The sequence below is a fragment of the Aspergillus heteromorphus genome (assembly GCF_003184545.1).
Source record: "Aspergillus heteromorphus CBS 117.55 chromosome Unknown BO70scaffold_6, whole genome shotgun sequence".
NCBI classification, from domain to species: Eukaryota; Fungi; Ascomycota; class Eurotiomycetes; order Eurotiales; family Aspergillaceae; genus Aspergillus; species Aspergillus heteromorphus.
This window is the reverse complement of record NW_020290411.1, coordinates 513,367-539,582: the sequence shown is the minus strand read 5'-3', so window position 1 is coordinate 539,582 and position 26,216 is coordinate 513,367. Positions and strand designations below refer to the sequence as shown.

Below are 26,216 nucleotides of genomic sequence, written 5' to 3'. Positions count from 1 at the left end.
TGCGATCTGACTCCTTGATGAGATCGGGGCTGAACCGAGATGTCTCCGCTTTACAGCGCATGCGGCATCATCCTGCTGGGTTTCTGGATATCTTTTAATTGAGCGTTTAGTCCGACACAATCCTACAGAGTCCAAACTCACAGTCACAATGGCATTCCCCCTCGAATACCTTCTCCCTCTCTCTCTCCCCCTCCTCCTCCTCCCCCTCGCTGTCATCCTCACAATCATCATCCTCCTCCACAACCACAAAGCCCATCCCCATCCCCATCCCTTCCACTCCCACCCCCCACCGAACCTCGCCACTTCCTCCTCACCCTCCTCGACCCCCTCAACCTCCACAAAGCCCTAACTCTCTCGCACCACTTCCGCAACCACACCTCCCTCGCCCACACGCACACCCTCTTCCTCACCTATGGCCTCACCTACCAGACCTCCCTCCTCACCCACCGCCTAACCTTCACCAGCTGCGCCCTCAACACGAAACACATCCTCTGCACTGCCTTCACCGACTTCGACAGCTCCCCTCTCCGCAAACCCCTCTTCACGCCCATCACGCCCCATGGGATCTTCACTCTCGACGGCTTAGCCTGGAAGCGCAGTCGCGAGCAGCTGCGCGCCCGACTCTCCAACCTCCGACGGACCATCGACCTCTCGCTCTGCGAGGAGCATTTCCGGGCCTTTCTGAAACATGTCCCGCCGGACGGAGGCGTGTTTGATGCCCAGAGGGTGGTGTTTGCGTTGTCGCTGGATCTTCAGACGAGGTTTTCGCTGGGAGAGTCGGTGGATGCGTTGGGTGAGATGCAGAGTGAGGAGCAGAGAAGGTTTCTGGGGGATTTGGCGCGGGTGAAAGAGCGGATCGTGAGGGATGGGTTTAGGGGGCCGTTGAGGCATTTTGAGGGAAAGGGGGCGTTTTGGAGGGCTTGTGCGAGGGTGAGGGGGTTTGTGGTGGAACGGGTGAGGAGGGATATCGAGGGAAGAAGGAGTGGTGGTGTTGGGGATGGGGTGGGTGTACCGGAGGAGGAGATCAATCAATCTGCTGATCAGGCGCTGAGTATCCTCCTCGCAAACGATAGCATGAGTACCACGCTATCTGGGATTCTTTATTGTCTTGCGAAGGATGAGCGTGTGGTAACGAAGCTGAGGGATAGTATTGTGGATTCGATTGGGCTGGAGCCTCCGACGTGGGCGCAGTTGGGGGGGTTGCAATATGTGCGGTGGGTGATTCAGGAAGGTGAGTTTTTCTCATTTGTACCAACTAGTAATACTATATATAACGCGTATCTGGGTGGATGGGTGGGGTGTCTGTACACCTGGGAGGATGTTGTCACAGAGGGCTTGTTCGGTGTATACTATACTAACTCCCTCCTCCATCGTGACTGATCAGCAATGCGTCTTTACCCACCTGTTGTGCTCAACGCCCGCGTCGCTAATAAAATGACGACCCTGCCTACCGGTGGCATCTCCTCCACCAAGAATAACACCAACACTACCGACAGTCAAAACATACCCATCCTAATCCACCCCAACGAGATCGTCGTCTTTTCCACCTGGTCCCTGCATCGCCTGGACCCTAGCTTCGGACCGGATCCTGAATCCTTTTACCCCGAGCGCTGGGAAACACGGAACCCTGAGTCCATGCCGGGATATATCCCGTTTAATAAGGGGCCGAGAAGTTGTCCGGGTCGTGAGTGTTATCTTTTTTCTACCTACCTCTCTACCTATAGTACCTAGCTACCTGGCTACCTACCCACCCATCCACCCACCATCCCATACCCATATAACCCCAGAATCAACATCAACACAACCCCACTCCATCTCTCTCCCCGGCCACAGAAAAAAAAAAAAACACACCATATACTTACCACCTACACACAAACCAAACACCCACTAACCCTCTCCCCCCCCCTCCCGGCCAAAACCGGGATGAATTCAATAGAACACTACGCGACCATCATCCTCACATACCTCGTCACGCGCATGTTCCAGACCTTTTCCACCGTGACAGACTACAACGCCGGTCCGTGGCGAGAAAGGATCAGCATGACGTTTGAGAATGCGGATGGGGTGTTGGTGGGGTTATCTTGACTATTATTATATTGTATTTTATTTTATTTTATTTTATCTTGGTTTAGTTTTTAGTTTGTCTTCCGGCCATCTATCTAGGATTTACTTGAACTGGGGATAGGGGTTTTTGGTTGGTTTGCGGTTGACTGGTTTGGATGGATAAACTAAATCAAATAAATATTGTAGATAGATAGTAGTACTAATGGGGATGGTTAACTAGTTTATTTGGAGTAGGCAGTGAGTGAGTGAGTTCAGTTTGGGTGTGGATGTCTATAGCGTAATACTTACCTACACACAAATATAATATCTATCTACTTATCACCTACCTACGACAGAAAGAAAGAAAATATCAATACACCCAAGGGAAAGAAATACATACTCTATCCAAAATGATTGTCTATTTATATCCCCCCCCTCCCCCCCCTTCTCCCTCTAGTGTTTCCCACTAATTAACTACAACCTTCCTATTTAGTAGTAACCTACCAACACCGTCGAAGACAAATAGTTACATACTATATAATATAAAAAAAACTATCCATATCCGACAAGCACCGTACCTAGTCTAACACCTTGTACTCACTAACCTGGATTCAAGACCAGAATACAGAATTGAATATACTAGATCACCCATCCCTCCAATACCTAGTCTCTATTTGAAATTTGAACCAGATTATCTATACCCGATATATCCGATAAAAATTCCACCCCAGATCGCTATAAACAGCAACCAGCCAGTGGGTTTGTATGCATATACTATACGTATGGCGAGGTCAGGGTCCGTACTCAGTCCGCATAAGAATGTAATGTAGATATATAGGTATAGTAGATGGGTAGTAGGTAAGTATATATATACTAGGTGCTGTAGCACAAAGTGGACAGGACTCCGTATCTACTGATAACAGACAAACCCAGTCGGCATGAGGTGGCGGGAACGGCAGGAAGAGTAGACAGGAGAAGAGTATAAGGACAGGGGTGAGTACGCGATACTATCTGCCTGCCTACCGACATATGTAGATCCTACCTACCGAGAGCTACATACCAAGACCATGCAAAAGAATACAGTCCAGAAGACTAGATAATAACCATAATACCACGACCGAATCACTATGCTATGCTACATACACCAGATCGCTATCTACTCCCTAAAAGAAATCGCTCATGCTGCAGGGCCCACATGCTAATAAGAAAAATGCTAAGCTAACACCGCGCCAATACCCATTACCTAGTACCCAGGACCCGCAAATTCACACAGACTGAAACTCGACCTAGACAATGCTCTGCCTCCATCGGTCAATCATCTCGCGCTGTCCCGGCTCGATCACCGGCCGCACCACCTTGGCCTTGCTCGCCGGCATCGCGTAGCTGAGGTGGTTCATGTTCAGCAGGGCGTCGCTGTAGAAGGTGTTCGGGTGGACCATCCCGGGGCCGTATGGAGGAGCGCCTGCGGCGGGGTGGCCGTAGCCGGCGGCGACGTTGGTGGGGAATTGTTGCAGCGACATGCGGTGGTCCAGAGTGCGCTGGGGCGGGGCACGGGCGGCGGCCGCGTCGTAGGTCGACTGGCGGTTCACTGCGGTCGGGCGACGGGCGTGCAGGATGTCGGCCATGCTTCGGCGGTACCGAGGCAGCTTCAGGGTGGAGTTTTGGCGCGCCTCCGCCTCGGCCTCCTTCTGGAGTCGAGCGCGGCGCTGGGCGAGAGTCTCATCCTCGGGTGCCACCACCTTCTCCTCTGCTTTCTCGGGGTCCTCCCCGACGTGTCTGATCTCTGCCAGGATCTCGGTCGCGAACTCACTCTCGGCAACGGAGCTGGGCTCTTCTTCGTCTTTGGACCTGAGTCGTTTGAGACGCTGGGCCAGGGTTTCGCCCTCGTCGCCGCTGTCCTCGTGCTCGACTGGGGCGGGTGCGTTTGAATACATTGTGACGGGGCGCAAATCGGGGCTGCGCGGGGCGGGTTCCCCTCGGAGTCTGGCACGACGGTGGCTCAGGGGCTCCGACTCCTCGATCTCCCGTCGCTCCAGGAGACCCAGCGGTCGCACTTCACTCAGGGGAGGGGCCTTGTCCGGAAACAACATACCCAGCGGCACGTCATCGTCGTCCTCTTCCCCGTCCTGGTTGGCATCCGGGCTTTCCCACGCCAGGGTGACGGGTCTCTGTCGGCGGTGCTCGCTCTGCTTCTGCGCGACCGCGTCGAGCTGGAGAAGCGTCGACTGCAGTCCGACCATCTCCGGGGCCGTTCGCTGCCGCTGTTTCAATTCACTCTTCCGGAGCTGAAGTTCTGCCATCAGGGTATTCGGAGGCCCGGTGAAATCGCCAATGGGACCCTCCAAGCCTTCCCCTTCCGCACGAGAGCCAGCATCAGACCCCTCGCGGCCATCCTCACGCAGCGAAGTGCCTTCATGCACATCGGCAGCTTCGCCTTCTGTCTTGTAGAAGCGATCGGACGTGAGCGACACTTCTCGCAGTTCTGGGTCGGACAGGTTCAGGTCCAGCCTGGAGCCCAGCGTCTTGGCCAGTCCTGCGGTGTTGATCTGACCCGTGAAGGCACTGACCGGGGCATGCGTCGAGGCATCGAGGATGCTGTCCAGCGTCGCGACCGCGGAGGCTTGCGTGAGCTCGACATCCACCGCCGCTGACGGCTGGTCGAAGAAGACACTCGCGCGGAGCTGCGGGGGCAGGTTCGCTGGCTTGCCATGCCCGGCATCGTTATCGCCCACCTGGCCAGCCATCCACCGGGCCGACTTCCGGTTCTCCGAAGCCACCGCTCCGAGAAGCTGCGTGCGACGCTTCTCCCGCTGCGAGTTGTTCCGCTGGGACAACCGGGGCGGCAGATTGAGCATCATGGGCACCGGGGCCGGGTAGTAGACCATATTCTCAGCCTGCGGGTCGTGGTAGGTGTCGGGTCTGCCCGCCAGGGACCTGGTCAGGGACACCCGCCGGGCCAGATCATTCTCGTGCGGCACATAATGCACGCCGTCAAAGTCGTTGAAGAGGACCCGGGCCTGCTGGTACGTGTCGGTCGACGCCGCGGTGTATGTCCGCTCGAGCTCCTCTCCCAACTCCTGGTTGTAGTAATCCTGCTGGTACTCGGGCTCGCTCTGCGCAGGCGGCGGGGGCGGAGGAAGGTAGGGCATGGCAGGCACACGGGAGGTCGAGTCGCCGTAGAAGCGGGCAGGCGCGTGCTCGGCCACCTGGGCCAGACGGGACGCGGACTGGATGGAACCGTGGCGGGAGGAGATGCTGGCGCGCAGGCCGTCGTGGACGCTGGCGTGGGTGGAGTTGGAGGCGGAGCTGGAGGAGCGACGTTTCTGGTCCTGGTCCATCTTGCGAATCTCGGAGCCAATATTGGAGCTCAGACTCATGCGTTCAGCGCTGCGCTCGAGCCGCTCGACATTATTGAGGTAGGCGCCTTGCAGCGATTGCAGGTCGGGGGTGGGATGGCTGAGGGGGACGGGCTGGTCGGTAACGGGGGTGCGGAGGGTCGGTTCAGGGTCGGGTTCAGGGGGGTTAGCGGTGCGACTAGTAGTATCAGGGACTGTCTCAAGCGGAGGGACGAAACGGGGACTATTGGCAGTTGGGTTCGGAGCAGGATCGGCGGGCAGTTCGTAGTCATCATCCTCGACCATATCGTAACTGGTGGAGGTCATGGAGCGGATCATCGAGCCCAGGCTCTTCCTGCCGGAGTCGTCGTGGTCGGCGTCCAAGGGGAGCTGGTGGAAGGCAGCATTGTGCAGCGACGAACGGCGGGAGTGATCAGAATCGGTCGCGTTGGAAGCCACCTCGTGGTCGGCCTGGGAGACGGCGTCGTACGCCATGGTCTGCAACGGGGGAAGCAATGCTGAAGCAGTTCACGGCCATGAAGGGGAGGGAGTGAGGGAGAAGTGAAAGGAGGGAGAGAGGGAGGGAGGGAGGGAGAGAGCGGAGAGAAAGAAGAGGGTGGTCAGCCGGAACGGTCAAGACTGGGCAAAGATAAGAGAAACGGCAGCATGCAGGCCAACGCCCTTGCGAACAAGGAGATCAATCAGGAACAACCGAGCCAGAGGGAGAAAGTCAGTAAAAAAGAGGAGGCAGCAAGGACGCGCCGTGAATTGACGGAAAGGGAGAGAGAGGGGAGGGGGGAAGTTCATCCATCCATCGTGAATTAAATTTCACAGCCGTACGTACGGTACGGTCACACAACTCCCGGCGTTCTAAATTTGGGTGGATTGGGTGGATTGGGTGGAGGGGCTTGCAAAGCCTGGACCGGCGGTGGCCCGCATTGGCCGATCCGCTTGCAACAACTTGCAGGGTTGCAGCGCCGGCGGCTTCAGGATTGCTTTACTACTACGATCAATCTATCTATCTACCTTTTCCGTACTCCGTACAGAGTATCTACTACCCAAATTGCCACTTCTACTATCCGTACTACCTCCAGATCAACTAACTACCCAAAAACTCTAAACCGAACCCGTAAATTACCAAAGGTCCGGAGAATACCAGATTACCAGATTACATTACCGATATTGCAGTTGCAGTTGCAGTTGCCGTCCGCGCGGCAGCCGCCAGGGTCCGGCTGAGTCAGCCGCCGCCATGCCGGTCTGGGAAGCTGCTCGTCTGCTCTGCTAAACGTTTATCCAGTGCCCCTGGATCTGTGGGAGGAATTCTGCATCGTGGCATTTCTATCTATCCGACGACCCCGTCAGTAATTTGTTAATCGGGTTGATTGTCAGGGCCGCCCCAGTGGGTACGGAGTGAGTAGATAGCCTCCTAGTTGATACATAACACCCCACGACGTCATGTTCGCACCAACCTAAGGTTCGACTAAGCATCAGGACCAAGGCAGAATCGCCGCCCGCGTCCGACGTGGATGCCGCTAGGAGCGGGCCAATCTGGAGGGCGTCGGCTGTCATGGCTATGTATGAGCGACTATGACGGGATCGTCGGAGGAACCTGAAGGAAGGAAGGAAGGAAGGAAAGGAAACTGGTTTGGGTCTGCTGTCTGGAGAATGAATACGAATACGTCTGTTTGTTTCTACTGTGTCAGCCGTAAGGCGTGACTATACACATTACAGCGCAGCGTACAGAAGCCGCGGCAGGGATATGTACTCCGCTAGTCCATACATACATGTATGCCGTATGGATGTGGGTTGGGTTGGGTTGGGTTGGGACTGGGTTTAGGGCAGCGCCATGCCTACTAGTATTTCACCGTCTGTACTGCAAGTGCCGGTGTGGTGTGCCTTGTGTTCGCATCCTCCTAGTACTTACCTATGTATATACTTACTGTACATAAGTTTACAACAAACACTGCATATGTACTCCGTATATGAAAATAAACTCAACCCCTCAAATAATGCATACCCCCTCTTTACTATACATACACATATAACATACATATACAGAGTATGTAAGCAAGTAAGTAACAAACTTCCCCGCGATCATCCTCCACAGTGGATGGATGGATGATTTACGTGGATCACACCTAAGACACCCCCCCCCACGACAAAGCCAGTCACCCGAAGGAACACCCTGGACAAGAGGGAGGGGGGGGCAAATGAAATGGCCCAGCGCCCTCGGGAAAGGAAACCCTGTCGCCGATAGGGTTGACGCGCCGACCGGTTCTTATTGGCATGTGGTGGCTGTTGTGAGACGATCAGGAACAGGCCGAGCCGCGGTGAGCCACTATCTATACCCACATGTACACACTCCAGGATTTCTATTTGAAACAGGATGGGTATTCTTTCTACGGAGGGATTGGATGCGGAAATAGGTTGTAACTTGAAATGCGTATTAAACTGATATTCTGATTTTTGATGTCTACTACCTGGCACTGTCGTGGCATGTACTATAAGTGTCCGAACAAAGGAGGTTAGAACTAACATGATGATAAGGTACCAACTCATAAAGAACTTCTAGACCGCCAACTGCCAAGGGTTCAGTTCTCTACCGTGTTATGTATCCTTGTCGCTAGGTTTCCTCCACCATTATCCCTGCATATATATATATATATATATATATACCATAAACTTAATTCCTCTCCTACGGCAGTATGGTATCTTTTCTTAGCAATCCTAGTCAGCCAAGTCTATTACCATCATGATATAGATAGACAGGGTTCTTCCCTATGACACGTATCTAGATGTCCAGACACTTTTTTTTCAGTCGAATGGTTTTGGTTTCCAATATCATGCACTCATTCACCCTCACCCCTTCTTAACCCAGGGTAGGAACTTAAGGGGTGTGTTTCAGATTCAAGACAATATGGCGAGTGCTGACCGTCCGTTCTCAAACAAAATACATTCCATCCAGTCAAGGCAGTCAATTCGCCAGTAAATCCAGTAAGACCAGTAAGACTAGTACTTTCCATCCCCCTTGACCTGCACCTCCACCCTCTGCACCCTGTCCCCATCCCCCCCCAGCCTCACCCTCCAAGCACCCCACATCATACTAGTTACTCAGCACACACCCAAATTAACCAACAAGCCCACTCTCCTCCCCGAACTCCCCAGCGCATAAGAAACCGTACTAGCACGAAGAAATAAAAATACACAGCAACCGCCTTCCCAAAGCCCGACGTCGTGATACTGAATGATACTGGGTTTGACAGGGTTGGATGGGGTTGGATGGGGTTGGGATTGGGTGCCGTCAAAGCGAGTTCGACCGAGGTATATACCGATTATAGAGCCGATTTTGTTGAGGGCGAACCAGATGGCGATTCTGTAAAGGGTAGGTAGTGGTTAGGTGGATGGATGAGTTTGGTAAGGAAGGAAGTAGAGATCTAGGATAGGATAGGATGGAACCGGATACCCAGCCTATACCAGGTCAACATCCAACCATCCAACCATCCAACCATTTCCAAGTGGAAAAGAAGAAAGAATGACGTACAGAAACCCCACAAGTCGCAGCCCCAAAAAGCATGAATCCCTGCGTCCCATACACGCTATTCACATACAACGACGCCGAGTAAGGAGTATAGCCCAGGGTGCCGATGACGAGGACCCATTTCAGACTCCAGCGGTTACTCAACACCGCGAAGACGGGGCTCATGAAGACCATGATGCCGAAGGTGATCACGTTGGAGGCGTTGACGAAGGTGATCACGTTGGAGGCGTTGACGAAGAAGGGGGTGGCGGGGCCGCCGGCTCCCAGGCCTGGATGGGGTCCGCTGCATCAGAGGAGAATGGTGATTGGGGAGGCTACTTGACAGGGCGGTCCGTATGCCTGGCTGTATGAAGCTGACCAGACCGACGATGATGGCGTTGAAGAGGAAGAGCGTGCTTCGATAGAAGGCATGGAGGCGGGATCTACCAGAGGACACACTTTCCCCAGACATAGTATCTACTGGGCAAGAACGTGGTTGCAAAATAATATTTCGACAGCAGAAAGACTGACGAGCTGCTGCGCTTCATAGAGTATCTAGCAATAGACGATAAGAATGCTGCATTCGCAACAGATCCTATCAATAGCGTGACCATGCCTCACAGCTCCACCTTCAACCCCCACGCCGGAACAGAGCATCGCAGTCGGTAGATGCTACACCAATCCCGGAGTTTAAGCGGCATCGGGGCTACCCTATCCCATTCGACAATGGGCAAACTCACAACAGTGTGGACGGCAATGACAGATCCACAGTCCAGGCCCTATCCGCATGCAATAAATCGGCTAGATGGAAGTGATCGGAAAGACAGGGTTTCTGCTGCACGACGAGGTCGCCGAGTCTGACGTTCGCCCTCGACCCACTCGTGTCGTAAACCGTCAGAAGTATAGATAAAATATCTCCGTGATCTATGGTTCAAGGACGCCTGGACTGACGTGACGGGACGGCAGTCAGGCAGCATGGCGCCTCTGGATCTCTCTCACGCGGTCCTCGGTCACTGCTCGCCCCTCCGCCGCACTGGAGACAGTCACACTATCCAGCTCTGCAATCACTCGCTCCCCAGACCTGTCGATGAGCTGGACTCGCTGCCGCTCGGACAGGTCGCAGGCCACCGACTCCTCCGTTGTCCCGATGTGATCCCCGCCCCCGAAGTGATAAAAGTGCATGGCAACCACAGCGACGATCTGATACGCGAGCCACACTACCTGGGGCCCAATGGGGGCGAACACAAACGCAATCAGTCCAAAAGGATAGAGCATAGCATACAGGATTACCGTGGTCATTGAAATCACTTCTCGCGCGCGGTCCCCTCGCAGGCCTCGTCGACCGCGAATGGGATAGCCGTAGCGGTGGAAGAATTGAAGAACGAGTTCGGTGGGGCCTTCGATGAGAAAGAAGCCCTGCGAGGTATCGACCACCTCACACAGGATTCGGTCCTCGGGCATCAGCTGTCCCTCCTTGTCCTTCTTGGGTCGCTTGATCGGGGTCCGTCGAACGTGACCAGCGAGCGCGACCAGTTTCAGGGTGAGGGGGAAGATGTACCAGAGGGTGAAGCCACTCCTGAACGCCGTCGCCGTCACCAGCCCGAAGAAACAGGACATGCTCTCGCTCGCTGCGATGCCAGCCACATGGCGGGCTGTCAGAGGGCCACTATCCGAATAGTTCACCGGGCTGTCGCCATCGATGACCGAGGTGTTGGATCTCGAGAGCTTTAGAATGAGCACTTGCTGATAGTCTCGAATTTTCGGTTGCAGTCTGTCCAGGGATTCCTCGTCTTCCTTGGTGAGAGGCTCGCGGCTGCCTTCGTCCAGTCGAGCGTGGTAGGTAATCAGGCGCATCACCCCGATCCAGAAGTCGTTGCGCACCTGCCTTTCCTCGCTCGTAGTGCCATCAGGGTTGCGAATGATGTAGCGACGTCCCGTGTCCCTGTAGAAGATGGTCCCCAGCATGTCGCCGTGGAATTTTCCTTTCCATAGTCCCGAAAGCGTGAGGGTCTCCAGAGCCTGGACGGCCGTCCGATGGACCGGACCACCCATGGTCATGATGCACGAGATCGCAATCAGAGATCCGACATTGGTCGTGTTGTAGAAGCGCGAGGGCCAGAGAAGACGTTCGAACATGGAGTGCGAGGAGACCTCAGTCCCCAGATAGCCGACCACGGTGCCCAGGGCAGCAAAGATGGACACGGAGTACCTCGCTGCGACGGTGGCCATTTTGGGTTTGTTGATGAGATGAAAGAATAGGTAATGATACTTCGGGGAAGCTCCTGGCCCTGAGCGATAGCCGGGTGCACAGGCTACGCGGTGCGTGTGGAGAGTAAGAAATGATGCATCGCCGTCGGATGTTGATGACTGCAGGCATGGCGGCTGCCAAACTGGGATGGAAGTCGTTAATGAGGCAGGAAGGGGGGTGGCTTTCCTTCCTCAGGGGGAGCTGTCAGGTAAATCACATAAATGACATCCACGCATGGCTTGGTAGGAGTATCATGATGGACAGACAGGTGCAACTGGTCTGAACAGCAGGATGCATGGATACACAACAACGGGGGTGGACTATAAGGTACATGTCAGCACCTCCCGACCCTCCAATATCTCATCCAGACCAACCCACTCGGAATCCTCACTTTGGGGGGGGGGATGTTGCTTTGGGGGTTGCGGGGATGGTGAGGGAGAGGGGGAGGGATGATACTGATAAGTGGAGGGGGGTTGTAGAGATTGGTTTAATATATTGAGTTGTTCTGGGATGTGTTCTGATCTATATATCTCTATATACCTGTAGGTTCTCATGCCGTTGTTCAACCAGACGTTGAGATGATGTTTAATTGACACGGGAGATTTCGAGCTCATCCTAGAAGACACAAGAGTGGTTAGTTCATGTTTTTGAAGTCAAGACCTGTATACTCAACATACCTCACAATCCCCAGGTACAATCAAAGCCTTCAGCCCCCAGCTTTCATACTTGGAGCTCCCACGCACATATTCCCGGTAGGCGGGCGCACCCGGACGCACCACATTGTCCGCAACAACCAAAGCCCGAGGATGAAGCAAACCCAGCTCCTCCGCCACCTGCAAATCATCCAGGTAAAGCTCCTCGACGTGGTCAAGGAAAAGAAAGTCAACATCAGAGAGCTTTCCCTCCGCATTGAGCCGTGTGAGCGAGTCAGCCGCGGGCCCGACGACGACCTTCACAATCTCACTCAGCCCCGCCAGCTCCACGAAGTTCATGGCAATCGAAGCCATCAGCGGATCCGCCTCGAGACTCCACACGCGGAGATCCGTCGTTTCTGGGGTGGCCTGTCGCAAGGCATCGGCGAACAGGATGGCAGAGTATCCGACGTAGCCGCCCAGCTCCACAACCACGGTGGGCTTCTCTTCCCCGATGAGCTTCTGTAGTTTACCTGCCTTGTCGGCGCCGATGTTGATCAGGAAGTCTTGCTTGGCGGCGAACTCGTCCATCAGACTGAGGACGGTGGACGGGGAGTTTCGGGCCTGTGGGAGGGAGGGGTGGTCGTAGATGTACTTGAGCAGGGCGATCTCTCTGCCGTCGTGAGACTCCTTGTAGCTGTCATCCTCGAACTTGCGCAGGGAGGGGTACTTGTCGTAGATGGCTTCCATGGTGCGAATTGGGCAATACAGGGTTTTGGGGGGGGAGGAAGTAAGCGGAAAGAGGTGGACGAACGATGAAGGTCAGGGCATGGGCAGAACACGTCCGTTTAAATAGACGGCCACGGACGCTTATGCTGACACTAGACCAGGGCTAAGCGAGGGGAGTGAATGTGACCGTGGGCATCAGACAACAAGGGATCAAGTAGGGTTGGGGTTGTGTTGACGCGGAGAGGGCGCGGGAGTCCGATAGCCCCGGTGCGCCTTGATTCGGTGGCTCGAGTGCCGCGGTGGATCTCATCTTTTTCCGCTTCAACCTCCCTCCTGCACAGTTACGAGAAACGGTCCAAAAAAATCGTTCCTAGGATAGAAGACAAGGCGCTGTACAAATGCATCCTCTGGCCCATGTTCATCGCTGGACTAGAATGCCGCGAGCTGACCCGGACGAGGATTGGCTGTTGATTTGATTGGTTCTTCTTTCGACGACCTCTGTCACACAACCTGCAGGAAATGAGGCCCTGATTCCACTTCCTTCATGTCGGACAGCAGATCGGCCATGAAGGGCCACAGTACCACACCACGTTATCTGGGCCTAGCCATGCAGTCAGCCACAGCGTTAGTTAGTTATCAGCTGCAGACACTCGGCCCATTTCCTATCAGCCCCTCACGTCCACCGTTCCCCGCACTCATCGGCAATCCCTTCATTCTCTCTCTACTCCGAAACCGATGTCTATTCACACACCACACATGCCTAACATCCTGGTCCCCTCAAGATGCCCTCCATTCAAACTTATGACGTAACCATTATTGGTGGCGGCCCCGTGGGCCTCCTCCTTGCATACCAACTCACCCGCTTCGGACTCGGCGTCTGCGTGGTGGAAAAGCAAAACAAAGCCAGCCCGGAAGGCCGCTATGGGCGCGCCATCACCCTGTTCCCGCGCACGTTGGAACTCCTCGACCAATTGGACCTGGTGGGTCCGATCTTGCAGCAGGGGTTCGCTTGTAGGAGCAGTGTCACTTACAAGGATGGGGTTCAACAGTGGGTGGCTACGTCTGAGCGCTTCTCCTGAGAGGGGTTGCTGATTGATGATAGATTGCCTGGAAAGGTTTGGACGTTCATGGAGAACATCCAGGGTACGGTGTTTGATTTCGCGCTCGTATTGAGGCAGATGTTTACGGAAGATATCCTGCGGGAGAGACTGGGTCGGAGGGCAGTTTATCATGACTCGATGGAATGTGTGGGGTTTGAAGTGGATGAGGGCGATGGAGACTATGCGGTGAATGCTAGCTGTGTGGGCGTTGAGACCGGGGAGAGGGTGCTTATAAAGAGGTACGTCGATCTTTCATGATATACTGATATAATGATATACTGTTGAGAAGGCTCATTGAAGACGTAGTAAATACCTCGTCGGTGCAGACGGAGGACACAGCTTTGTTCGTCGGCATGCCGATATCCCCTTCGACGGGGACTCCTCGGAGGACCAGTGGATCCGTATTGATGGGATTGTGGAGACGGATATGCCTATCCATCGGGCTTATGGGTGAGTATGAGCAGACGAATGAAGAACGATCCTCTGACTTACTACTACTAGAGCCATTGAAACCACAACTCACGGCAACGTCCTCTGGGCGCCTCTCGACCACGGCGCAACCCGCATCGGATATGCATATACGCCCGAGATCGCCGCCAAATACCCCGACGGTGCAACCGAAGAGGTCGCCGTCAACGAGGCAATCGAGTGTCTACGCCCTTTCAACCTCAAATTCAAAGAAGTACACTGGTGGACACTGTGAGCCTCCAACCACCCCCCCCCCCAAAACACACCAATTTGACCCCTCCCAGATACAAAATCAGCCAACGAATGGCCCGCAGCTTCTCCTCCCACCACAACCGCATCTTCTTGTGCGGCGACGCCGCCCACACACACAGCAGCGGGGCCGCCCAGGGGCTGAACACCGGCATCCACGACGCCGTCAACCTCGCCTGGAAACTGGCTCTAGAGATCGCCGGCCTAGCCCATCCCGACGTCCTGGACACATACACCACCGAGCGCCAGTCAGCCGTGCAGCGCCTCCTCAACTACGACAAGGATATCTCCCTCCTGATGACCCATAAATGGCCGGCCTGGTACGATGGCGATCCGAATGCCGACCCGAACCTCCTCCTGGGAGAGATCTTCGAGCAGGCTGCGCCGTTCAACACCGGTCTAGGCATTTCCTATCCGAGTAACATCCTCAATAGGGTCCAGAATTCGTCATCGAGCGTTCAACCCGGTACCCGCGCTCCGGACACTCACCTCACCGCGCCAGGGACCTTTGAGTCGGTGCGGCTGCATCGTGTCCTTCGCAACCAGGGCAGGTTTCATATCCTGCTCTTCACCGGGACGGAGACTAGGTCGGTGATCCCGACCTTCCTCTCTCTTCGGGAGTATCTCGTGACTGTCTGTCCGGAATTAGAACGCCACCGTGCCGTCGACTGGCTGACGATCTGCGGGGCGGTCGGTTGCTCGCCGTACGAGGTGCTGGGGATCCAGCCATTCGGAGATACCTACTTCGATGCGAAGGGGGAAGGGCATCGTGCCTATGGGGTCGATTTGCAGAAGGGGGGCGTTGTGGTGATTAGGCCCGATGGTCTGGTGGGGTTTGTGGCTGGGCTGGAGGGTGCGGGTGTCCGGGACTACTTTTCTGGATTTTGAAGTTGGGGCTGTAGATAGGGTGGGGGGTCATATTGTGCGTGCGGATTGGATGAAGATTCGGATATAGGAATTGTCGTCTGATGGTCTTCTTGGCCGTGGTTCGGATTCCATGGAGCCTGTTTCTGGTGCTGACTCCGGAATGCAGACTTAGGGTTGATCCACGCGGGAAGACCATCTTCCTTCTCAAACTATTCCTTCAACCTTCACCCAGGCGAATTCATACAGATATCTAGAAACCGAAAGACTGATAGAACCTCTCTCGTGGTCATAAGACTTATATAAATAGTAACCAAATATATACACTACTCAAACCCCCTCCTCAGATTCTCAAACCGACTAACCGGATACACGAGGGTATTCTCACTGCCATCCAACCCGCCCATCCTCCCCAACGCCTCCCCAGTAATCCTCACCAGACTCCTCTCATGACTGACATGGTGATCACCACTCAACTCCCACCACATCGCCCCACCCAGCCCTCTGCCCCCAATATACTCAACCTTCATCCCCGCCACCTCCGGCGTATCATAACTGACCATCTTCCTCTTCACCGGATCAAAGCACCAACTGGCCAGCAGTCTGCCATCCACCACCTCCCTCCCCTCCCCGGGAAGATCCTTATAATCCCAAACCCCATTCTCCCACGACCCCTCCCCGACCCCCTGAAACGCGCGTCCCGGCCCATCCGTATTCTCAAACGCACGGCCATACAACGGCATCCCAAAGATAATCTTACTCGGATGCACCCCGCCCCGGATATACGCATTCACCGCCCCATCCGCATTAAACGGGGTAGTAGTAGTAGTAGTGCCATCCCCGCCAGGCGCAGGGAACACATTCGCCATATGACCGGCGGTGCTATCCCAGCTGCCGGCGAAATCATAGCACATGAGGTTCCAGAAATCGAGGAAGGGGTCCATGTCCGCGATGCGGAGTTTCTCGTAGTTGGAGGGCCCGCACGGCGCCGCGATGGTCAGCAGGAGGCGTTTCCCGTGCAGGTGCTGCGCGGAGTAGCGGTCCAGTTCGCGGCGGGTTTCCTCGAGGAGAAGCACGAAGTGCGCGGCTTGCTCGGCGTTCTGCGGGTATTCCCAGTCGATGTCGATGCCGTCGAAGCCCAGGTCGGCCAGCAGGTGCACGGCCGACCGCGCGAAGGTCTGTCGGCCGCATGCCGTGGAGGCCGGTGCCGCGAAGTTGGAGCTGTACGTCCATCCGCCGATCGAGAGGAGGGTTTTCAGGTGCCGGTGCGCTTTTTTCAGGAGGTATAGCTGTTTGATGCATCCGTAGGCGTTTTCGCCCGGCTCGGACCAGGAGTCGTTGGGATAGTGCTTTTCCAGGTCGGAGTAGGTGTCTGTTAGGAAGCTGGGTGGGGGTTAGATTTGGTGAGGGGGGCAGGAGAAGGGGAGGGGGGCGTACACTTCACCGGTAGGGCGGATGTTGGCAAAGGAATCTGGGGGTGCGTTAGTTGGGGTTGGTTGATGGATGGGATGAGACAGAGGAGGCGTACAGAGAATGTGCGTGATGTAGTTGGCGGGAATGTCTTGCGGTTGGTAGTTGCGGCCGTAGATGCCCTGTTGGGGGGTCAATTTAGGATGCTTGGGACTTTGGAAGGTGGAGGCAGGTATTACCCAGTTGGTGAAGTATGCGACGGTTTTGAACCCAGTTCCGCTGGGACCATTATTCCAGGGAGCGGGGGAATGGGCCATTGGCGGTGGTGGCATCTGAGGCATCTGAGGCATCCGCGGGGGGATGGGCGGGGCAGGGGTGGGATTCGCAGTGATGGGACTGGGGATGGCATTGATGCTGGCAGAGTCGCGAGAAGGTGCAGGCTCTGGGATGCCCCGGTTCTGGGGAGCTGATTGAGCCTCGGGGATATTCAGGACCTGCCCTGGGAAGATAAGATCGGGGTTGGTGATCTGCGGGTTGGCGGCCGTCAATGCGTCCAGTGGAACACCGTGATCCTGAGAAATCTTCCAGAGAGAGTCGCCGCTGGCGATGGTGTATGAAGGCATGTTGTGGGAAGACGATGGTTTGAATGAATGCAGAATCCTGCGGAGTGAGGCGTGTGGGATGATTGATATATAGGCAGCCTCGCGCACCGCCGGGCTGTGGCGGGTGTTTAGGGATCTGCCGCACCTTCCCTGGCTGGGTATAGCGTACACAGCCCACGCGTATTTTTAGATTCCCAATTGGGCATGGTGTGCATCCCACAGCATGATGTCATGACACTGCACTGGGGAACAAACAATAAGAAAACCTTAATATCATATGTGGTGTTTGGCAACCTCTCATTTCTCCTAATAGAACAGACAGTGTGCTTATTCCTCCACCCTCACCAGTCACCGCTGGCATCTCAAATTTAGCTCCTGAAGGCAGAATGATTCTCGTAACTTGGGTGTCTTTATCAGGGTGTGCGTGGAAAACCAACATCTCTTTCTTGTGATTATTGAAAGAAGACATTCGCTGGCAGCGCAGTAGTTTAAGAGTACTCTAATCATAGTACCATACCACGTTACCACTCCTACTTTAGCTGTCTAGGTACCTTTCAATCGCGCAGCTTTGTTTCGCACATCAGTCCCAACTCATTGAAGATCTACCCAAGGCTTATTGACATATTATCTATCAGCCAATCCAAGAATTCCTATCCCCGCAACATCTCAACGCCTCGGCGAAAAAAAAAAAAAAAAAAAACCTCCCAAGTCTGCCCCGAAAGATACAGAACAACCCAACCCCTTTCAACCCATGTACTAAGTAGGTAACCAAACCACCATCTGTCCGACAATACATGGCACTCACCAGTAACAGCGCAGGCCACAACTATCCAACCCCTCGACAATAAATAACTTATCCTACCAACCACACACATCCACGGAATAATTCCTTCTAGTTCCAACGCCGCTCGACCAACCGCCTACGCCCGAATCCCCAGTCCGAAACCGAAACCCAAACTCAAAAAGAAGCCACCCAGATGATCGTGATCATGATCATGATCAGATAGATAGATCACCGATCCGTGATCCGATTCAGGGGGGGCGTCGGCCCCTCGGAACGAGACCGAGCGGACCCGAACCCGAACCCGGACCCCGGACCGGAAACCCACCGGGCTGAAAGCTTGGCACAGCCGCAAGAGGTTTCCTGGATTGTAACAGGGTTTTGAAGCTATCGGCCTAATTTTGGGGGGGGGGGGTAGAATTGATTGAGGTTTATGGTATGGAAGGCTCACAATGGTGGATGGGATGCGAGATGTCGAAATCGGAACGGAAGTTGAGGAAAGATAGGTAGAGGTAGAAGAAAGATGAGTCCCGGTTTCTCTGTATCTTTTTTTTTTTCAAATTCTGTCCTTGGAGGGTTTTCTTATTGACTATTACTAGCAAGACATATTGGATATTTAGGTGGTAATAACCGCAACACTTATTATTTGGTTCTGTGGGAGCAGATTTATTCGATTTTTCGATTCTTTTATACGTATCAAGTGGAACGAGGGCTTGGCATGATAACAGAACAAGATTTAGCCCTTTAACCCCTGATTAACCTGGATCAGTCTATATATAATCCCATATATAACTTTATATATATCTGATTATTATCTGATTCTATATCTATATAGCCCAACTGCCTGCGCAGCAGTATTATAGAATCAGATCTTTATTATATTATTATTTTAGATCTAATAGTTATAAGCCTGAATCCTGATTAATTACTCTATTTGATTATATTTTATATTATTATTAAAAGAAGCTTTTAATTAAATTATTGAACTATCTCTAATTAATCGAATTAATTAATTAATTTCTAAATATCTGGCTGATATATTCTAGCTATAGCTTTAATATTTTTAATTTATTCTCTCTAGTTATATAATATTTTTAATATTATAAAAATCTTTAAAATATTTATTATTCTGCTTATTTATATAACTTTATAATTTTTTAATTAAGAAGTATAAATATATATTAATTTAGATTAGAATATATCTACACCCGTAAGCAAAGAAATATTTATTTTAATTATTATTAATATAATTAATAATAATCTTCTCAGAGATTCCAGCAAGAAATTACTATACAGAATTAAAAAAAAGATTTATAAAAAAAAAATTATTACTTAATTAATACTTAAGATAATTAAGAAGATTAATTTTATAATAATAAAATTAATTATTAATAAATTTAATTCTCTGATTCAGAAAATAAAAAAATTATAAAAAAAATTTTAAATTCTGTAGAAATATTTTTAAATATTAGATTTAATATTTTAAGATAATTATAAACAGTACTATAAGAAAATTTGCAGTAATTTATAATATATTAATATAAAAATATAATTAAAAATATTAAATAAAATTATTATTAAAGCCAAGAATCTTAATATAATTAATATATATAAAATAAAAGAATTATTAGACTTTTTTTTAGTAATAATAAAATATACAAAAGCCTGAACAGTATCTAAATAGTTTAATTTATAAAAAAATAAGAAATTCTTATTAAAAAAAAAATTAATAAATTTTCTGAGTATATTAAGATATAATTAATAAATTAAAAAGATATATACTTTGCTCTAGATATATTTTAAGAAGTTAGTAATATAATTAAAGAAGATTAAATAATTAAGAAAAATCAGAAAAAATTAAAGCAATAGAAATAACTTATTCTAAAAAATTATTTTTATAAAATAAGATATTAATTTAAGAAGTATTATTATATTATTAAATTACTGTATTTATCTAATTAAATCTTAAAGCCAAAGATTATTAAGAAAATTTAATAAATATAAAAAAAATTATTTATAATAAAGACAGTAATAAATCGAGCTGTTAAAACAATCTAGAAAAATAATATAGAAAATAAGAAGATAATTATATTAATATTTATTAAAAAAAAGACTAATAATATTATATCAGACAGAATTATATAGATTATTAAAAAGACTCTTTATTATTTATATAATTTATAAATTATAAATATAAAAGTAGATATTTATATCTATAATAATTAAAACTGCTTTATTAAATATCACGCGGTATTATCAGAATTATTTATATATATAAATAAATTAAAGCTCTTAATTCTAGAATATAGTATAATTATTATAAAAATATTAAAAAATAATAATTTAAAGATATAGATTAATTTATAAAAAATTATTTATATCTCTAAAATATATATTAATATTATCTCTATAATAAAAATAAGCAGAGCAGATATTTATCTTTATTAATATATAAAATATCTAAAAAATCAGATTAAAAAGAAAGTTTATATTTATTATATATTATTTAATCTAGCAGTTATTAAATATAATTTTTAGAAGAAAAAAAATTTATTAAATAAGATTGAAAAATAAATTATAATATTAGCAGTAGCAGAGAATTATATTACTAAAAATAAAATAATAATTATAAAAACTCAGAAATCTATATCAGCAAAACTATATCAGATAATAATTATTAAAAAAATCTAGTATAATTATCTTAGATATATATATAAAAATATTATTTAATATCTTAAAGAATTAGCTAATTATATTAAAATTATTAAAAAATTAATAAAGATCTATAAGATATATAGACTTAATAAAATAAATAGATAAATATTAAGATAATTAGCAATATCTGCTAAAGAATTATTTAAATATTTGTGATAGGATCTACTTGTCAGGGTAGAAAGCCTGTCGACTAGATAAGAAATCAATCATAAAATATCATATATTTGTTTAATAATAATAAAGATAGTCTATATTTATAAGATAGACTAATTCTTAAAGAATTAGTAGCTTCTTACAGAGAGATCAGTATCTTATAGATATTAGAAAGATATAGAATTACTATTAATAATTTTATAATTCTTATAATTACTATAATATATTATTCTAATAATATAATTCTTATAATTATTATAATATATTATTCTAATAATCTTTATTCTAATAGCTAGATTATTCTATTATAAATAGCACTCTTCTCCGCTGGGACAAGCTATTTAATTTAGATATTAAAAATAATTTTATATATTCTTAATTTAAAACAGTAAGAATTCAATAATAAAAGATAAAAAACTTATAAAATATATAATATAAATAAAATTATATATTATTTCTATATAGCTTTATAAATATTTAATTATATTTATATAAGTAGATTCCCTGCGAAGAAATATAAATAAAAAAATCTCTTATATTATATTTATATAAATAAATTCTCTGCAAAGAAATATAAATAAAAAAATTTTTTATATTATTTCTCTTTCTTCTTCTCTTCTATTTTATAATTATTATTTTTTTAGTAATTTATAATTATTTTCTTTATATTTTTTTATTATTTTATATAATTTTTATTATTTTTATCTATATTATATCACTGTTATTCTCTTCTTTATTAAATATTAGTCTTATTCTTAATTACTTTATAATAATAAAAAGAACAGTATATTTTAAGCAGAATATTCTTATTAAAGCCTGCTATAATTTCTGTATATACTGTCTAAGATATATAAATAATAACTTTAATTCTAAAAAAAGTATTTTATATAATATTAATTATTTATTAAATATAAAAATATCTATTCTGTATTATTTTTATTTTATAAAAAAAAAGACTTATAATTCTGTAAGTTTTATATACTCTATATTATATATATATAATTTACTAATATTTCTTAAGTCTATAACTAATCTGCTAGAAAATACTTATAATTTTATAAAAATTATTAAATAGACTACTCTAATTCTAAAAAAAAAATATTAGAATAATAATATTAAGCAGATTATCTATAAAGAGATTTATATTTTTATAAAGATATTTAATAATATAAAGAATATCTATACTTATAAATTCTTATTAAAAAATATTAAGATTATTAAATATATAAGTTCTTATTATAATTAAGAGATAAAGTTTTTATAATTTTATTATTAATATTCTATTAGAAATTTATTACTAAGTATACTAAATTTATTAAGATTTATTATATTTTTTTAATATAGTTAGTTTCTTATTCTAATCTCTATATCTTATTAAAGAATTATTATATCTATAAGATAAAAATACTATTATATTTACTATTTAATAATTTAAAATATATAGACTGGATTTCTGCTCTGTGGAATTTTCTTAATTTAATAAAAGCTATAATATATATTTAATATCTGAATATTAATAATAATAAATTAACTTTAAATAATAAAAATAATATTATCAGATTAATTATAAATCTTTATATTCTTTTTCTAAAGTCTACTTTCTCTGTAAATATTTCTGAATTATAATAAGAAGATCTGATTATTATTATTATTTATCTTATAAATAGATAATAAATATAACTAAATATATTTAAATATTTTCTGCTATTTTATAATAGAATAATTTTATATTTATTAGTATATTTAATCTATAATAATATAGTTAATAAGAAATATTAAGAGATTAATATTTTTATAATTTATTTCTTAAAAATATAAAATAATTTACTAGTAGTTATCTTTTGTTTTTTTAATATATAATACTTTTTATAATATTTTCAATATTACTTTATAGCTTTGGATATATTTTCTATATTTTTATTAAAAATCTATTAATTATACTTGCTTAATTATTCTTTCTACTTAATTAAATAATAATTCTAACTATTATAATATTAATAATCTTTAATTTTTTAATTTTCTATTTATCTTTATTATCTAGCTCAGATATTAAAAGTAGTTTTTTATAATCTCTTTCAGTATTTTATAATTTTAATAAAAAATATAAAATATATTATAAATTTATTTATATTTCTTAAATAAATATAATTAATATATCTGAGATCTGATATATTTAAAAATTTAAAAAAATTTTATAAACTTTAAAGTCAGCTTTCTTAATTCTTTAAATTATAAATTCTGAGTTAATAACTTAACTAGATTTTTTTTTTTAAAATAAAATAATTTTTTATATTTATTATAATATTTTTTTTATTTTTCTATAGCTATTTACTATATCTTTTATAATTATTTTCTTATTTCTCTAAGTTTCTTGATTTTATTCTATATTACTAGAACTTTTTACTACTAAGAATCAGTCTTAATTTTAATATAAAAATCTAATAAAAATTATAAAAAATATTATAAAATAATTAATCTATAATTATATTATCTATATTATTACAGGCAAATTAAGTACTTAAAAAAATTAATAACTAGTTAATATTATACTGACTAAAGTAATATTAAAAATAATATTTAAATATTTACTTTATCTATTCTATTTAATTATTAATTTAAGAATAAAATACAGTCAAAAGCTTTAAGATTATATAACTATTATAGACTAAATTTAATTAGAATTTATTAATAAAAATTAATTTTTAATTAGATATAATTTTATTTAGAGATTCAAAGATTAATTTAATCTATTTATAAAACAGTTTAATAAAATCTAGAATAATTATTATAAATAGAACAGCAAAGAAAAACAGTATTTTAAGAATTAATTAATAATAACTAGAATAATATCAATAATCTTTTTATATTAAATAATAAAAGACAGCCCTGTAATAAAATCTATTATTAATTTAATAAAAAAATATAATAAAATTAATAATAATTTAAGATTATTATATAATTAATACTTTGGAGCAGTAATTTCTTAATATATTAAATAAATTTAAATATATTCAGCTATATTATATTATAATCTATTTTAGTAAAATTTTCTGTGTAGCAGTACTTCTGTTTAAGTCTTTCTAAAATATTCTACTAATAAATTATTATAATATAGTTTAATAAATATCTGATATAATATTTTAAAAAAGAGAATATAATATTAATCTTTAAAATAGATATAATTAATTATTTTAATAATTTAATATTTTTAATCTGATTATTTTTATTAAATAATAGTCTTTTATTATTATATCTTTAAATTATTATTCTGCAAATATAAGATTATCTTTTAAAATTTAGAATTATATATATCCAAGTATAAAACTTCCGCGATATATATTTATAATACTATAGATTAGAGAATAAATCTTTCTTAAGATAAGTTCTCTCAAGCAGCTTAGTCAGCTGTCTTTATATTAGTTTAATTATTAAGATTTTTTAAGCTTAATATAATATAAATATTAAATCCAGAATAATTCTATATATTTTAAGATTTAAACTAGATTTTTTCTTTAATAAGATTTCTTATTATCAGAAATAATATATCTATAAATTATACTTAAATTAGAATTAATAATTTTTTTTAAGAAATAGATTTTATTTAAGATTTATAAAATATTCTAAAGAATTTATTTACTGAATTTAATTTCTCTATTTTATATTTAATAATAAAATTATAAAGAATTAGATTTATAAGCTATTAAGCTTATCTTCTATTAATCCAGATTTAATATATAAAAAATTATAAGTTTAAATAGTCTGATAGAATCTTAATTATTTAAAAAATATTTTCTAAATATTATTATTATTATTTAAAAAAGTAAATAATAATAAATAGCTTTTAATCTAAAATATTATAATTTAGCTTAATATTAGAAAACTTATAGAATCAGAATATAACTGAATAGAATATATTCTTAATATTAGATTAAAATAAAATATTATTTATCTTTTTTTTTAATATATCAGTTTCTAAACAGCGGGATTTTATAGAATTAAAATATATTAATAAAAATATTTATTAAAAGACAGTAATAAGATAATAGAAAATAATTTATTTAATTAAAATTAGATAAATCTTTTCTAGCTTTTACTTATTAATTATTTTATAAAGCAAAGAAATAAGAGGCAAGATAATATAAGAATAATCTTAAATAAATTATTAATAAAAATTATAAAATCTAAAAAAGATCTGGATATTATAATAATTTTTAGAAATTAATTATAAAATAATATTATTTATCTATTAAAAATTTATAAATACTCTGTTAGAGTTAATAATATATTCTAAAAATTTAATTTAAAATTAATAAAATAAATATTTTAATAATTTTATATAAAGCTAAGCTTCTTAAAGTTTTTCTAAAACTTAATAAATATATTTTATATAAGATTTTTTATTTAATAAAAAGATAAGAATATTATTCAGATATACTATATAAAAGTTATTAAAAAGTTCTTAAAGTATAGTATATATATAATTTTAAAAAATTATTAAAGTATTAGTTAATCTAAATAATATAATTATATATTTAAAATAATTATATCAGATATAAAATACTGTCTTTTATTTATTATTTTTCTTAATATAGATTTAATAATATATATTCTTAATATTAATCTTTAAAAAATAGATACTTTCTAAAACTCTGTTAAGAATCTCTAAAATAAGAGATAAAAAATAATAATTTTTAATAAAAATCTTATTAAGATTTCTATAGTCTATATAAAAATATAAGTTATTATCTTTCTTAAGTATAAAGAAAATAGAGACTTTAGTAGAATTTTTTAAAAATTAAATTTAGTTTAATTTTAGATTCTCTTTAATATATTTTTATAGAATCTTAAGTTCGGCTTTAAATAAAAAATATATTAAATTATAAAAAAATATTTTATTAGATTTAATATTAATAATATAATTCGCAGGGCTATAAGAAGATAGCTGTTAAGAGAAATTTATAAAAAATATATCTTAAAACTGCTTAAGTTTAACAGAAATTATCTTAGAATTTAATAATAAATTATAAGATTCTTTTTCTGATAATCAGATATCTTTGAAAAGCTTAATAATAATATATACTCTTACTAAGTTTTAAATTATTTTAATAAATTAAATAACAGAAAATAATAAAATAAATAGTATATTAAATTATTATTAATAATTTTATATTAATAAGATAATATATAAATTATAAAATATAATTATTAAAAATAATATAGAACTATCTTTTAGTTAAAAATTCTAATTAATCTTTATATAATATTATTTAAAAATACAGGTATTTTCTTATAAATTAATAGTAATAATAGAGATTTTCTATATATTATAAATAAAAATAATAATTTAATTAATAGCTTTAATCTTTGGCG

At 42.8% G+C, this 26,216-nt stretch overlaps 7 protein-coding genes across 7 annotated transcripts; 2 read left to right on the top strand and 5 right to left on the bottom strand.

The window, feature by feature from the left end:
* Window positions 1-39: 39 nt before the first annotated feature.
* On the top strand, window positions 40-2,271 carry BO70DRAFT_427482 (cytochrome P450 monooxygenase afumB; the record flags this gene model as incomplete). Its single annotated transcript, XM_025547886.1, has 4 exons — window positions 40-79; window positions 344-1,231; window positions 1,385-1,684; window positions 1,937-2,271. The coding sequence occupies 4 exons, from the start codon at window positions 40-42 to the stop codon at window positions 2,083-2,085; spliced, it is 1,377 nt and encodes a 458-aa protein (XP_025401441.1). The 3' UTR covers window positions 2,086-2,271.
* Window positions 2,272-3,154: 883 nt separating this feature from the next.
* BO70DRAFT_360168 (uncharacterized protein) lies at window positions 3,155-6,118 on the bottom strand. The gene has a single exon (XM_025542714.1). It carries the CDS (start codon window positions 5,871-5,873, stop codon window positions 3,330-3,332), a length of 2,544 nt encoding a protein of 847 aa, XP_025401440.1. The 5' UTR covers window positions 5,874-6,118; the 3' UTR covers window positions 3,155-3,329.
* Window positions 6,119-8,771: 2,653 nt separating this feature from the next.
* BO70DRAFT_394440 (uncharacterized protein) lies at window positions 8,772-9,367 on the bottom strand (the record flags this gene model as incomplete). Its single annotated transcript, XM_025546462.1, has 3 exons — window positions 8,772-8,846; window positions 8,920-9,185; window positions 9,235-9,367. 3 exons carry the CDS (start codon window positions 9,365-9,367, stop codon window positions 8,772-8,774), a joined length of 474 nt encoding a protein of 157 aa, XP_025401439.1.
* A 494-nt stretch (window positions 9,368-9,861) lies between these two features.
* Window positions 9,862-11,124, bottom strand: BO70DRAFT_394439 (uncharacterized protein; the record flags this gene model as incomplete). The annotated part of the gene is made up of 1 exon (XM_025546461.1): window positions 9,862-11,124. The coding sequence occupies one exon, from the start codon at window positions 11,122-11,124 to the stop codon at window positions 9,862-9,864; it is 1,263 nt and encodes a 420-aa protein (XP_025401438.1).
* Window positions 11,125-11,620: 496 nt separating this feature from the next.
* On the bottom strand, window positions 11,621-12,577 carry BO70DRAFT_427480 (O-methyltransferase). Its single transcript, XM_025547885.1, has 2 exons — window positions 11,821-12,577; window positions 11,621-11,758 (listed from the first exon to the last, which is right to left on the bottom strand). The coding sequence occupies exons 1-2, from the start codon at window positions 12,523-12,525 to the stop codon at window positions 11,729-11,731; spliced, it is 735 nt and encodes a 244-aa protein (XP_025401437.1). The 5' UTR covers window positions 12,526-12,577; the 3' UTR covers window positions 11,621-11,728.
* A 709-nt stretch (window positions 12,578-13,286) lies between these two features.
* Window positions 13,287-15,197, top strand: BO70DRAFT_310838 (putative 2,4-dichlorophenol 6-monooxygenase; the record flags this gene model as incomplete). The annotated part of the gene is made up of 5 exons (XM_025540168.1): window positions 13,287-13,552; window positions 13,607-13,843; window positions 13,911-14,054; window positions 14,106-14,303; window positions 14,357-15,197. Coding segments are annotated over 5 exons (1,686 nt in total), but the record flags the coding sequence as incomplete, so codon positions are not given.
* Window positions 15,198-15,467: 270 nt separating this feature from the next.
* BO70DRAFT_332534 (endochitinase 1) lies at window positions 15,468-17,270 on the bottom strand. The gene is made up of 4 exons (XM_025540925.1): window positions 16,835-17,270; window positions 16,714-16,777; window positions 16,623-16,656; window positions 15,468-16,568 (listed from the first exon to the last, which is right to left on the bottom strand). Exons 1-4 carry the CDS (start codon window positions 17,216-17,218, stop codon window positions 15,512-15,514), a joined length of 1,539 nt encoding a protein of 512 aa, XP_025401435.1. The 5' UTR covers window positions 17,219-17,270; the 3' UTR covers window positions 15,468-15,511.
* Window positions 17,271-26,216: the final 8,946 nt, after the last annotated feature.